This window comes from Ursus maritimus, unplaced genomic scaffold, assembly GCF_017311325.1.
Source record: "Ursus maritimus isolate PB19 unplaced genomic scaffold, ASM1731132v1 scaffold_34, whole genome shotgun sequence".
NCBI classification, from domain to species: domain Eukaryota; kingdom Metazoa; phylum Chordata; class Mammalia; order Carnivora; family Ursidae; genus Ursus; species Ursus maritimus.
This window is the reverse complement of record NW_024426008.1, coordinates 27,687,771-27,702,819: the sequence shown is the minus strand read 5'-3', so window position 1 is coordinate 27,702,819 and position 15,049 is coordinate 27,687,771. Positions and strand designations below refer to the sequence as shown.

At 36.8% G+C, this 15,049-nt stretch overlaps 1 protein-coding gene across 5 annotated transcripts in view; it reads left to right on the top strand.

Moving 5' to 3' along the window:
* The window catches only part of ZNF169 (zinc finger protein 169), a 43,085-nt gene that overhangs the window by 19,100 nt on the left and 8,936 nt on the right, over positions 1–15,049 (top strand). For 3 of the 5 annotated variants that reach the window (XM_008690882.2, XM_008690881.2, XM_008690880.2), the window contains 2 exons: positions 8,194–8,320; positions 8,747–8,842. In XM_008690882.2, the coding sequence (XP_008689104.2) occupies positions 8,194–8,320; positions 8,747–8,842 (223 nt within the window). Of the gene's footprint in view, positions 1–2,787; positions 2,921–8,193; positions 8,321–8,746; positions 8,843–15,049 lie in introns of all 5 variants that reach the window. The other 2 variants (XM_040620360.1, XM_040620359.1) reach the window with 1 other exon arrangement.

The window sequence follows — 15,049 nt, the reverse complement described above, 5'->3', positions numbered from 1 at the left end:
GGACAGTTTCATTTATATGTGGGAATCTGAAAAACAAACAACAAAACAGAAACAGGCTCATGGACACAGGAAACTATTAGTTACCCAAGTGGGGAGGAGTTGAGGAGTGGGCCAAAGAGGGGAAGGGGATTAAGAGGTACAAATTTCCAGTTACAAAATAAGTAAGTTACAGGGATGCAATGTATAGCAGAGGGAATATAGTCAATAATACTGTAGTAACTTTGGTGACAGATGGTAACTAGACATTGTGGGGTTATATTTGTAATGTATACAAATATTGAATCACTATGATGTACACGTGAAACTAAGAGGATATTGTATGTCAGTTATATTTCAGTTTAAAAAGAATAATAAAAGATTAAGAAGGATATATGTTGAAAACAGGTTCACTGTGGAGAGAAGATATAACAATTATAAATATGTACATACCTAACAGTATAGTCCCAACATATATGGAGTAAAATTGTGCAGAACTGAAGAGAAAAACAGTTCTACAATAATGGGTGTAGACTTCAGTACCCAATTTTCTATAATGGATAGAGCAGCCAGACAGGAGATGAAAGGAAATACACAGCTTGAACTACACTATATATCAGTTGCAACTAGTACACACACATACAAACACATACACCACACATACTACCACTCAACAATAGCAAAATATATATTTCACCCAAGTGCACCTAAAACATTTTCTAGGATAGACCATATATTAGGCCACAAGTAAGTCTTAATGAAATTGAAATGACTGAGATGATACAAAGTAACTTCTGATCACAGTGGAATAAAAACGACAAATGAATAGCAGGAAGAACTCTGGAAAATGCACAAATATGTGGAATTTAAGTAGCACTCTCAACCGTTCAATCGAAGAAAAATCACAAGAGAAAGTAGAAAATACGTGGAGACAAATGGAAGTAAAAACAAGATATACTAAAATTATGGGATACAGCAAAAGCAATGCTTAGAGCAAACTTCATAGCTATAGATGCATCATGTAAAAAGTAGAAAGATCTAAAATCAGCAACCTAATAGTACAATTTAAGAAGAGCAAACAACCCAAACTAGAAGAAGGAAAGAAATAATAAAAGAGCAAAGATAAGGTAAAATAGAGAACAGAAAAATGATAGAGCAATCAACAAAACTTAAAGCTGGTTCCTTAGAAAGATCAACAAAATTGACAAACCCTTATCTAGATTGACTAATAAGTAACTCAAATTACTAAAATCAGAAATGAACTTGGAGACATTACTGTCCCCCCTTTTTTAAAGTAAGGGTTATAAGGGAATACTTACATAAGAGAACAGCTGTATGCCAAAAAATTGGCTACCCAAGGTGAAATGGATAAATCTCTACAAATGCACAATCTATCTGACTCAGGAAAGAACAGAAATTCTGAGTATACCTAGGAATAGTGAAGATATTAAATCAATAATAAAAAAAAACCCCTCACAACCAGATGGCTTTGTTAATTCTACCAAACATATAAAGAAGAGTTAAAATTTTTCTCTATTCTGAAATATTGAAGAAGACACTTCTTAACTCATTCTATGAGGACAGCATTACTTTGATACCAGAGGTCTCAGACAAAGACACTGCAGGAAAAAAAAACTATAGACTAATATCCCTTATCAGCACAGATGCAAAAATCTTCACAAAAATATGTCCAAAACTAATTCAGCAGCGTATTAAAAGGGTTGTACTTCTTAAGCAAGTGAGGTTTACTCCCAGAATGCAAGAGTGTTTCAACATACTAAAATCAGTTCTGTAATATACCACATTAGGAGAATGCAGGTAAAACCATGATTATCTCAACTAATGCAGAAAAAGCATATGACAAAACTGAACCCCCTTTCATGAAAAAACATTTAGCAAACTAGGAATAAAAGGAACTTCCTCAACATGATTAAGGTCATATATGAAAAATCCACATTAGTATCATTGATCGTTGTTAGTGGTGAAAGACTGAATGCTTTTTTTCTAAACACGAATGAGATAAAGATGTTAGCTTTTGCCACTTCTGTTCAACACAGTACTGGCAGTTCTAGCTAGGATAATTAGGCAGAAAAAGAAAAGACATCCAAATTGGAAAAGCAATAAAATGATCTCTTCACTGAAAACATTCTCTCATATCCATAAAACCTTAAAATCTCCACACATAAAGTCAGAGCTAAGAAATAAATTTAGCAAAATTGCAGGATACAAAGTCAACATGGAAAAAGTTTTATTTCTGTATATTTTCAACAAACTATCCAAACAGGAAATAAATAAGTTCCAATAAAATAAATTCCAAAGAATAAATTCCAGTAAAATTCCAATTTACAATAGCCTCTAAAAGAATAAAATACTCAGCAATAAATTAACCAAGGAGGCAAAAGACTTGTTCACTGACAACTATAAAATATTACTGAAATTAAAGAAGACAAGTATATAGAAAGACTTCCCACCCTTATGGACTAGAAGAACCTAGTATTGCTAAGATGACAGTACTACCCAAAGTGATCTATAGGTTCAAAACAGTCCCCATCAAAATTCCATTCACACTTTTTTTTTCCCCTACAGAAACAGAAGAGACTATCCTAAAATTCATTCAGAATATCACAGGATCTTGAGTCTTCAAAACAAATTTGGAGGAGTCACACTGCCTGATTTCAACACTTAGTACCAAGCTACAAACAGTGGCAAAATAGGTTCTCACTGACATAAGGATAAATATATAGATCAATGGAATAGAACTGAGAGCCTGAGAAAAAACCCTCACATATGTGGTCAATTGATTTTTGACAGGGGTGCCAAGACCATCAACTGGAAAAGGACAGTCCATACAAATGGTGCCTGGACAACTGGATATCCACACTAAAAGAACATGTGAAATAAATGAAAAATTAGAAAGTCTCTGAAGAAATAGGAGATACAATGAGTAAGTATATGGAAATTGCACAACTGAAAAATACATACCTGAAAGATAAAGCTCAGTAGATGGGCTTACTAACAGATTAGAGGTAACAGAGAAATCAGTGAATTAGAAGACAGAACAATAGAAATTATCCAATCTGCAAAACAGGGAGAAAATATACTGGGAAAAAATTAATGAACACAGCCTCAAAACCTATGGGAATATAACAAAATACCTAACATTTGTGTCATCGTAGTTCTGGAAAAAGAAGTGAAGGTAGGCAGAGGCTGAAAAAGTATTAGAAGAATTAATGGCTGAAAACTTCCCAAATTTGGCAAGAGATGTAAACCTACAGATTCAAAAAGCTTGAACATATGCCGAACATGAAAAACCCACTGAAATCCATGCCAAGACACATTATAATGAATCTTCTGCAACCTAAAAATGAAGAAAATATCTTGAAAGCAGCCAAAGAAAATGCATTTTTTATAAGGAAAAGGTATTGGAATGGTAGTAGATGGGTTATCAGAAACCACAGAAGTTAGATGGAAAGGGTGTGATGTTTCTTAGGTGCTGGAAGAAAGGAATTGTCAACCCCAAGTCCTGTACCAAAGAAAATATCTTTTGGGAATGAAGGGAAAATCAGGACATTCTCAGATGGAGGAAAACAGGATTTGTCTTCGGAAGTGTAGATAGAGGCAATTTTATAAACAAAAAGGAAACAATAAAAGAGGGAACCTTGGAATATCTGTGTGTGGTAAAGAGTTAACAGGCTTGAGGCTGCTATTCTTAGGAAATCCTGCTTACAAGATTATCCTTTGGCTGGCATTGGGATCTTGCATTTCTGGAGGGTTAGCACCATTCTCAGAACTGATAAGAATGGTTCACTGTGCCTAAAACTATGCAAACTGTAGGGTTTATGCTGAAAGTGCCTGTGTGACCAGTCCCCCTAAAAAAGTTGGGCACTGAGCCTCTAATGAGCTTCCTTGTTAGACAACATTTAACACACGTCACAAGTCCTTGGTGGAGGAGTTAAATGGGTCATGTGTTACTCCACTGGGAGAGGATTCTTGGAAGCTTGTTCCTGGTTTCCTCTGAACTTTGTCTCTTGTACCATTTCTCTTTGGTGATTTTGCTTTGTATCCCTTTGTTTGTAGTCATGTGTACAACTAGGATGAGTCTCACAAGTCCTAGTGAACATCAAACCTGGGTGTGGTCTTGTGGACACAATCAGGAAGAAAGAAAACACAGGAAAAATAAGGGTAAATATAGGAGGCACTCCTCTTACACATGAATTTTCTAAACCAATTTTGATGGTTGAAGCAAACATTATTACACAGTCTGATGTGATTCTAAATATATAGAGAGGAAATACTTAAAATTACCGGAAGGGCAAGAGGATGTAATGGGAGGTAGAGTTTCTATACTTTTTAAACTGGAAAATGAAGATACCAGTAGACTGATTAGTTATGTATACATAATGTAGCTCCTAGAGTAACCACTAAAAATGCTATACAAACAAATATACAGCATTGGATAAATCAAAATAGAATTCTAAAAAAAAAAAAGTCCAAGTAACCCAAAAGAAGTCAGTAAAAAGAAAATGAAGCAAAAAGAAAATGATCTAAATACACCAACCAAAAGAGAGAGACTGGCATAGTAGAATAAGAAAGAAAAAAACCAAAACAACAAACCCTGTATTCTGTCTAAATGAAACTTCAAATATTACAACGTAGGCAAGTTAAAAGGATAAAAAGAAACATCATGCAAATTAATCAAAGGAAAGCTGGAGTGCCTATATTAAATCAAGTAAGGTAGACTTCAGAGCAAGGAAAGTTACCAGACACAGAGGGTGATAAATGGTCAAGTCAAGAAGACAGTGATCCTTAATATGTACGCACCACGTAACAGTTCCACCATATGTGAAGAGAAAACTCGAAGAAACAGACAAATCAACAATTATGAGACTTCAACACCCTTCTCTCAATGATGGAAATACTAGACCCCAAATCAGTAAGAGTTTGTCATTACCATCAATGAACAGAATCTAATTGTTACAGAATACTTCAGCCAACAATAGCAGAATACATATTCTTTTTAGATGCCCACAAAAACATACACCAAGACAGACGTATCCTGGGCCATAAAACAACACATAATACATTAGAATTTGTTTACCTTAACAAATGTAAAGAATTGATACCATACAAGGTGTGTTCTCTGACCACAATGGAATCAAAATTGAAATCAGTAAGAGAAAGTTGACAGAAAAGTCTATAAACACTTACAAAATAAACTACACACTTTTAAATAATCCATGCATCAAAAATGAAGTTTCAAGGGAACTAAAAACACACATGAAAGAGAATGGAGAGGAAAATACAATATATCAAAGTATGTGGAATACAGCTAAAGCAGTCCTGAGAGGAAAACCTGTAGCACTGAACATGTATGTTAGAAAAGAGGAAGAGTCTCAAGTCAATAAACTTCTACCTTGGAACCTAGAAAAATAAGAGCAAAATAAACTCAGAGGAAACAAATAGAAGAAAATAATAGTGATAAAGGCAGAAATCAGTGAAATTGAAAATAAAAAGAATAGAGAAAATCAGTTAAAGAGCTGTTCTTCTGAAAACAACAACATTGAAACAACCTCTAGCAATAGTGATAAAGGCAGAAATCAGTGAAATTGAAAATAAAAAGAATAGAGAAAATCAGTTAAAGAGCTGTTCTTCTGAAAACAACAACATTGAAACAACCTCTAGCAAGAAAAAAAGGAGTAGACACAAATTACCATATCAAGAGTGAAACAAAGGGACACCTGGGTGGCTCAGTTGGTTAAGCGGCTGCCTTCAGCTCAGGTCATGAGCTGAAGTCCCAGGAGTCCCAGGATGGAGTCCTACATTGGGGTCCCTGCTCAGCGGGAAGTCTGCTGCTTCCTCTGGCCCTCCCCCATCTCATACTCTCTCACTCTCTCTCACATAAATAAAATCTTTTAAGAAAGAATGAAAGAAAGGTATCTCTATGTACTCTGAAGCCACCAAAAGAATATCCACCCATAAATCTCACAACTTTATGAAATGAACTGCTTCCTTGAAAAACACAAACTACCAAAACCCACCCAATATGGAGTAATTTGAACAGCTCTGTAACTATTAAGGAAGTCTAATTTGCAAACCAAAAAATTCCTACAGAAGAACTCTATGGGGCCAGATGCTTTTACTGTGGAATTCTGCCAAATCTTTAAAGAAGACTCAACACCAGTGCTACATGATTTCTTCCAGAAAATAGAAGAGGAAACACTTCTCAATTCACTCTATGGGTCAGGTATTACATTGATACCAAAATAATTATATGCTATTACCAAGTACAATTTTACTTTGGGAATGCAAGACTAGTTCCATACTTGAAACTTAGTGTAATCCACCATATTAACAGACTAAAAAGAAAAACCACATGATTGTATCAGTTGATGCAGTAAAAGCATTTATTTGACAGAATTCAATAACCATGGTGGGGTAAAAAAAGTCTTAGAACAAAAGGAATGCAGGGGAACTCTGCTACTTGAGTGGGGACATCTACCAAAAAAATCCATATCTAACATATTCTTTTCCTCAGGCCTTTCTTGGCCACTTATGTAACTTTTTTTTTTTTTTGCTGATGTATACTTAAAATTTACTTACTATTTTAACCAATTTTAAATGTACAGTTGAGTGGTATTAAGTACATTCACACAGTTGTGAAACCATCCCCATTCTCCATCTCCAGCACTGTTTCATCTTCCCAAACTGAAACTCTGTCCATTAAAAACTGACTCATCCCCCACTCCTCCCAGCTATTCATAACCTCTATTTTGTCTCCAAGGTCTGCATACCTGCTATAAGTGAAATCAAACACTTTTTGTCCTGTGACTGGCATATTTCACTTAGCATAATGCTTTCAAGTCTAATCCTTGATATAGAATGTATCAGAATTTCCTCACTTTTTTAGGCTGAATATATGCCACTGTATGCATATACCACATTTTATTTATCTGTTGAGGCACATTTGAGCTATTGTGAATAATGCCATTAGGGATTTGGTGTATGAGTATAGAATGGTAGATATCTAGGAGTGGAATTGCTGGATCATAGAGTCAGTTGTACATTTAACGTTTGAGGAGCTGCTGGACTCTTCCACAGAAACCACACCATTTTACATTTTCCATCAGAAATGCACAAACGTTCCAATGTCTCCCCACACCCTGCCAGAACTTGTTCTTTCCCTTTTCTGTGGTAATAGCTATTTCAGTGGGTATAGCATGGCATCTCATTGTGGAATAGTATTCTTAATGCTGTGAGACAGAATACTTTCCTCCTTATGTCAAGAATAAGCCAAGGATGTCTGCTTTCACCACTCATTCTTTATTATGCTAGAAGTAATGTAATAAAGCAAGAAGAAGAAAGAGAATGCATACAGATTTATATAAAGGAAGAAATAAATCTGTCCCTATATGCAGATGCCATGCTTGTCTATGTAGAAAATCTCAAGGACTCTAGGAGAAAAAACAAAACAAAAAACCCCATAAAACTGAGTTCAGCCAGGCTGCAGGATTTAAGATAAACATAGACACAATTGTATTTCTATGTCCTAGCAATGAACATAGTGTCACTGAAATTAAAAATACAATGCCATTAAAATCACTTAAAGAAGTTCTTAGGTATCAATCTAACAAAACATATGGATTTGTATGCTGAAAACCACAAAATGCTGGTGAAAGAAATTAAAGAACATCTCCGTAAATGGAGACACAGACCATGTTCATGGATTTGAAGAGTCAACATAGTAAAGATGTTAGGTCTCCTCAAATTGATATAAAGGTTTAATGCAAATCTTGTCAAAATTCCAGCAAGGTTTTTTTGGTAGATATATATTAAGATTCTAAAATTTATATGGAAAGGACATGTCTTAGAATAGCTAAAATAACCTTTAAAATGAAGAATAAGGTGGGAGGAATCGGTCTAGCTGATTTCAAGACTTACTCTATAGCTAATCAAAACTGTGTTTTTGACAGCATCATAGACATAAGATCAAGAGAAGAAAGGGGAGGATCCCTAACTAGACCCATGAGCAATGTGAGAAGGGGATTAATAGTCTTGAACACATGGCACTAGAGTTTGGGTGAAAAGCAGGATCTGTGAATCTCACCAGGTGCCCCACACTGGCATTCTTCCTAATTTGGTCCTGGGCAGTGGCCTAGGTTAGGCTGACTAATGCATGTGGCTGGCTTCTCGGTGAGCAGGAGTGTGTTTGTGTTACAGGCATTAATGGCCTTCAGGGATGTGGCTGTGGCCTTCACCCAGAAGGAGTGGAAGTTACTGAGTCCTGCTCAGAGGACCCTGTATCGGGATGTAATGCTGGAAAACTACAGCCACTTGGTGTCACTGGGTAAGGATGGCTTGTCTCAGATCTCAGACTGCCTGTGGGCACCTGAAGATTTTATGTATAACAGCTGCCATACCTTTGGCTCAGAAAGAAAAACAGTATCTTCCCTATACCCCCAGAGAATGTCTGGATTCTGCAGAGTTGAAATAGTGAAGGTGTGTTTGGGAGGGTGTGGTCTGACACTGCACTGCCAGGCCTCTTCCAAGGCTGGGCTGGGCCCCTCCTCCAAAGTGATTTTACCTCAAATTTGGGAATACTAGTATTCACTTAACCACAGGGGAGAATTAGTGTACTGCCTTTAGATCTGGGATGCACCCCCCTGCTTCTCTGCCCCCTTTTGGGTTATTGCATTCTCCTGTTGACTGACTTCTGCCATAGCCTCTTAAGCCACTAACCCAGGGTCACCTTGGTTTCTTTCCCTGTGAGTAGGAATTGCCTTTTCCAAACCCAGACTCATCACACAGCTGGAGCAAGGGGATGAGCCCTGGAGAGAGGAGAGCGAATGTCTTCTGGACCTTTGTCCAGGTGAGTGGGAAGCAGTGGGCAGAGAAGGAGACTGGGCAGTGAGGTTGTGGGGAGGGCTCTTCTCCAGGCCTCCCTTTCATGCCATCCTGCTCACCCAGAGAGGGCTTCCCTGGCATCCTCCCTTCCCCCAGGCAGCTTCATTCCACTCATATGGTCTCTCTTTTTCCAGCACCTTTTCTAGTTCTCTGATCTCCCCCGTTCTTGGGCTTTTGTTGGTTGTCCTGATACCCTGCATAGCATTTGCCATCTGAGACTAAGTCTGCTGTCCCGGGAGACACTGTCCGGTTTCTGTTCTTAACCTGGTAACTTCTTAGTGCATCGGTTCTACCCCATAAATCCCCATAACCTTGTTTCTGTTATAATGGATTATTTAAGATTACAACAGGGTGTGTAGAATTGTATGATAAGTGCCTGTGTGCCTTCCTGTGGTTTAAGAAACAGACGTTAAAGACCAGAAAACAGTTCCTGCACCTTCCCTGGTGTGTCCTGCTTCTCCACCCTGCCTGAGAATCCAGTTTCTGCATGAGCGTTCTCATGTGCCTTAATCCTTTTTTCCCCATCTGAATGGGTCCTTCAGCTATATAGTGGTGTTTTGCATGTTTGTAAACTTCTCTGAACTTAGTATTGTAATGTACACATCCTTCTGGAACATGTTTTACTGACTTTATGTGAGAATCGTGTTAAAATGTGTAGATTTAGTTTATAATTTTAAAAACTTAAGTTATATTGATTCCATTATATATTTCTATTTTAATGAAGTTGAATTTTCAGTTCCCTTCTTTTGGACATTTCCAATTTTTGGCTATTAAATAATGCTGCTATATTTTCTTGTTACTTCCGTGGAAACGAGGGCAAGAGTTTCTCCAGGATGCATACCTAGGAGCACAGTAGCTGGCTCTGAGGCACAGGTAGCCTTGAGGTTCTTGTTCCACATCCTCACCAATACTAGGTATTGTCGACCTCGTTTCCCACTCATCTCTTCTTGCAGTGATAACCCAGAGGGGCTTTGCTTTTCAGGGAGCAGGAGTATCTCTTCCTATGTTGTTGTTTGGCCATTGGTGTTGAGTCTGGTGATTTGTCTGTTCAAAGTTTCCCTACTTTTCATTTGTTCTGTCTCTGTTACTGATTGTAGAAATTCCATATTAATTCAGGGAACATTCAGGACTTTAATGCCATTGCATTAAAGAATTTAATATGAATGTCTGGAGGTAAGAAGAAAATTTTTTCCTGATTTATCTTTTTTATTCTTTTAACATTCCTGGCATCTTATTTTGTTTGTTTCTAAATACAACCATATATCTGGACTTGTACTTTATAGCAAACTCAGTGCTTTTCTCTTTTTTTAAAGGGAACTATTATATAAGCTATAATTATGGTATAACATAAAAATATGGTATTAGGTATTACAGTGTAATAGTTAAGGCATAATTACGAGGTATATTATCAAAGTACAACAAACTACACATATGTATTTATTTAAGATTTTGAGAGCGAGAGAGAGTGAGTGAGCATGAGCAGGGGTGAAGGGGGCAGAGAGAGAAGCAGACTCCCTGCTGAGCAGGGATCCCGATGTGGGGCTTATCTTATCCCAGGACCCCGGAATCATGACCTGAGCCAAAGGCAGATGCTTAACCGACTGAGCCACCCAGGCCCCCCTAGACTACACATATTTAAAGCATAAAATTTATTAAGTTTTGACATATGTACACAAGTATGAAACCACTGCCACAATCCAAATACCAAGCACACCTATCGCCGAAAGTTTCCTTGTGCTTTATCGTAATCTGATCTCCTGTCCCTGTCTTAACCCTCCTCTCCATACCCAGGTAACCACTGATCTGTTTTCTATCATTATAGATTTGTTTACATTTTCTAGAATTAATATAAATTGAATAATACAGAATATATACCATATTCTTTCACTCCATAATGTTGTGTGTATCATAGTTCACTTTTTCTGCTGAATAGTATTCCATTATATACATACCACAATTTATTTAACAGTTCACCTATTGAAAGATATTTGAGTAGTCTCCAGTTTTGACGAATACAAGTAAAATAAGTGTGAACATTCGTGACAAGTCTTTCATTTCTTTTGGATAAATACCTAGGACTGGAAAGGCTGGGTTGTAGGATACAGTGTATATTTAGCTTTTTACAGAGCTCAAAAACTGTTCCCCAAAGTGGCTATATCATTTGCATTCCCACCAGTAGGATATGAGGGTCCCAGATGTTCCACATCTGTCAAAACTTGGTATTGTTAATTTAATTTTAGGCATTCACATAGCTTTGTAGTGGCACCCGTGTTTTGACATTGACCTAGTGACTGATGATGTTGAGAATCTTTTCATGTGCTTATTTGCCATGTATATATATATATCTTTGGTGAACTGTCTTCTTGAATCTTTTGCCCATTTAAAAAAAGTGGTTTCTTATATTTTTGTTAATTGAGTTCTGAAAATTCTTCATATATTCTGTATAGAAGGTCATTATCAGATGTTTGATTTATAGATATTTTCCCTGTGGCTTCCTTTTCATTCTTTTAATGATGTCTTTCAAAGAGAAATTCTTAATTTTGATGAAGTCTAATATTCAGCTTTTTATCTCAGAATTTTACTTTTGGTAGTGTATTTAAGAAATCTTTGCTCTAAAGTGAAACAGATTTTTATATATTTTTTTTCTTTTAGAAGTGTTACAATTTTTATTTTACATTTAGCTCTATAATCTATTTTGAATAAATTTTTATACTAAGTACCAGCTCTGGATTTAAGTATAGTCGTTTGTTTTTGCATACAAATACCCAAATTTTCCAGCACCATTTATTGTAAAGGCAACCTATGCTTTATTGAATTGCCTGTTTATTACCCTTGTGGTAAATTAGTTGACCAATGTATATGGGGGTCTATATTTGGACTCTCTTTTTTTTTTAAGTTGGCTCCATGCCCAGTGTGGAACCCAACATGGGGCTTGAACTCACGAACCTGAAATCAAGACCTGAGCTAAGATCAAGAATTGGACACTTAACTGACTGAGCCACCCAGGCATCCCTGGACTTTTTTCTTTTTTTCCCCCCACTCCTTTCTTTGTCTGTCTTGATGCCAGTATTGCATAGTCTTGATTAATGTAGCCTTATAAGTCTGGAGCTCTGATAGTATAAATCTCCAACATTTTTTCCCTTTTCAATTTGTTTTAATTATTTTAGATTCTTCACATTTCCATATGGATTTTAGAGTCAGCAATTTTCACCAAAAAAAAAGCCTGCTGGGATTTTGATTTGGATTCAGTTAAAGCTACCTCATTTTGCAGATAATTTATATGTAATTAACGCTGTATCACCCAATATGTGAACACAGTATATGTCTCCATTTTTATGGGACTTCTTTAATTTTTGTCAGCGTTGTTTTATAATTTTTAGTACACAGGTTCTTATACATCTGTCAGATTTATCCCTCTATATTTCATATTTTTGATACTATTTAAATTAACCTTTTTTAAAACTCAGTTTTTAACTGTTGAAAGTACAGAGAAGTACAATTAACTTACGGATAATGATCTTATATCTGGTAAACTTGGAAAACTTACTTTTTAGCCCTAGTAGCTTTTTTGCTAAATCCTATAGCATTTTCTACATAGATGATCATGTTATTTGTGAATAAGTTTTACTTCTTTACATTCAGTATATCTTTAATTTCTTTTTCTTGCCTCATTGCACAGGCGAGACCATCCAGTGCAATGATGAATTTAAATGGTGAGAGTGGACATCCTTTCCTTGTTCCTGATCTTTTGGGGAATGCTTTCTCCTAAGTGTAAGTTTTATAGCTGCCCTTTATGAGCACAACAAATTTCTATTTCTTGTTTGATGAGAGTTCTTATTGGGAATGGATGTTGGATTTTGTCAAATGTTTTTTGGGCATCTTTTGAGGTGATCATATGTGGGTTTTTTAGTCTTTCATTTTCTTAAAGTTTTTTACTTTTAGTTAATATGCAGTGTTATATTAGTTTCAGGTGTACAATGTAGTGATTCAGCAATTCCATATATCAATCACCCTATACTCATCTCAGCAAGTGCAGACCTTTTTTTTTCAATGTTTGAAGTTTTATTTAAATTCTGCGTAGTTAACATATAGCGAAAATATTGGTTTCATCACGTACATATAACACCCACTGCTTATCACAAGTGCTCTCCTTAATACCCATCACCAGTGTAGCCCAACTCCTACCCACCTCCCCTCCAGCAACCCTCAGTTTATTCTCTGTTGTCAAGAGTCTCTTATGCTTTGCTTCCCTTTTGTTTTCCTTTCCTATGTCCATCTGTTTTGATTCTTAAATTCTGTATGTGAGATAAATGACATTTTTTTTGTTGTTAAACCAGCCTTTTATTTTTGTTAACGCAGTGCACTGACCTTATTCAGGTTCACCAGTTTCACCTTGACTCTCTTATGTGTGTGGAGTGTATGTTTATCTAGTTCTACGAAATTTTATCCCATATACATTCCTGTAACTGCCACTATATTCAAACATACAGAACAGCTGCATCACATGAATGCCTTGTGCTGCTCTTTTTTTAAATAATTTTTATATTATGTTACTCACCATACAGTATATCCTTAGTTTTTGATCTAATGTTCCATGATCCATTATTTGCATATAACACCTAGTGCACCATGCAATATGTACCCTCCTTAATACCCATCACCGACCTATCCCAATCCACCACCCCCCTCCCCTCTGAAGTCCTCAGTTTGTTTCCCAGTCTCTCATGGATCATTCCCCCTTCTGTTTACCCCCCCTTTATTCTACCCTTCCTTCTCCTACCAATCTTCCTGCTATTTATGTTCCATAAATGAGTGAAACCATATGATAATTGTCTTTCTCTGCTTGACTTATTTCACTTAGCATAATCTCCTCCAGTCCCGTCCATGTTGATGCAAATGTTGGGTAATCATTATTTCTGATGGCTGAGTAATATCCCATTGTATATATGGACCACATCTTCTTAATCCAGTCGTCTGTTGAAGGGCATCTCAGCTCCTTCCACGATTTAGCTATTGTGGACAATGCTGCTATGAACATTGGGGTGCATATGGCCCTTCTCTTCACTACGTCTGTATCTTTGGGGTAAATACCCAATAGTGTAATGGCTGGATCATCGGGTAGCTCAATTTTTAACTTTTTAAGGGACCTCCACACTGTTTTCCAGAGTGGCTGTACCAACTTGCATTCCCACCAACAGTGTAAGAGGGATCCCCTTTCTCTACATCCTCTCCAGCATTTGTTGTTTCCTGCCTTGTCAATTTTTGCCATTCTAACTGGCGTAAGGTGGTATTGATTTGAATTTCCCTGGTGGCTAATGACTTTGAACATTTTTTCATGTGTCTGTTATCCATTTGTATGTCTTCCTTGGAAAAGTGTCTGTTCATATATTCTGCCCATTTTATGATTTGTTTCTTGTGTATTGAGTTTGAGAAGTTCTTTGTAGATCTTGAATACCAGTATTTTATCTGTAGTGTCATTTGCAAATATCTTCTCCCATTCCGTGGGCTGCCTCTTAGTTTTTTTGACTGTTTCCTTGGCTGTGCAGATGCTTTTTATCTTGATGAAGTCCCACAAGTTCATTTTTTCTTTTGTTTCTCTTGCCTTTGGAGATATGTCATGAAAAAAGTTGCTGTGGCCGATGTCAAAGAGGTTACAGCCTATGTTCTCCTCTAAGATTTTGATGGATTCCTGTCTCACATCGAGGTCTTTCACCCATTTGGAGTTTATCTTTATGTATGGTGTGAGAGAGTGGCCAAGTTTCATTCTTTTGCATATAGCTGTCCAATTTTCCCAGCACCATTTATTGAAGAGACTGTCTTTTTTTCTACTGGATGTTTTCTCCTGTCAAAGATTAGTTGCCCAGAGAGCTAAAGGTCCATTTCTGGAGTCTGTATTCTGTTCCGCTGGTCTGTGTGTCTGTTTTTGTGCCAGTACCATGCTGTCTTTGTGATCACAGCTTTGTAGTATAGCTTGAAATCTGGCAACGTGATGCCCCCAGATTTGTTTTTCCTTTTCAACATTTCCTTGGCGATTCGGAGCCTTTTCTGGTTCCACATAAATTTAAGGGCTGTTTGTTCCAGCTCTTTGAAAAATGTCATTGGAATTTTGATCGGGATAGCATTGTAAGTGTAGATAGCTCTAGGTAGCACATTTTAACTATGTTTATTCTTC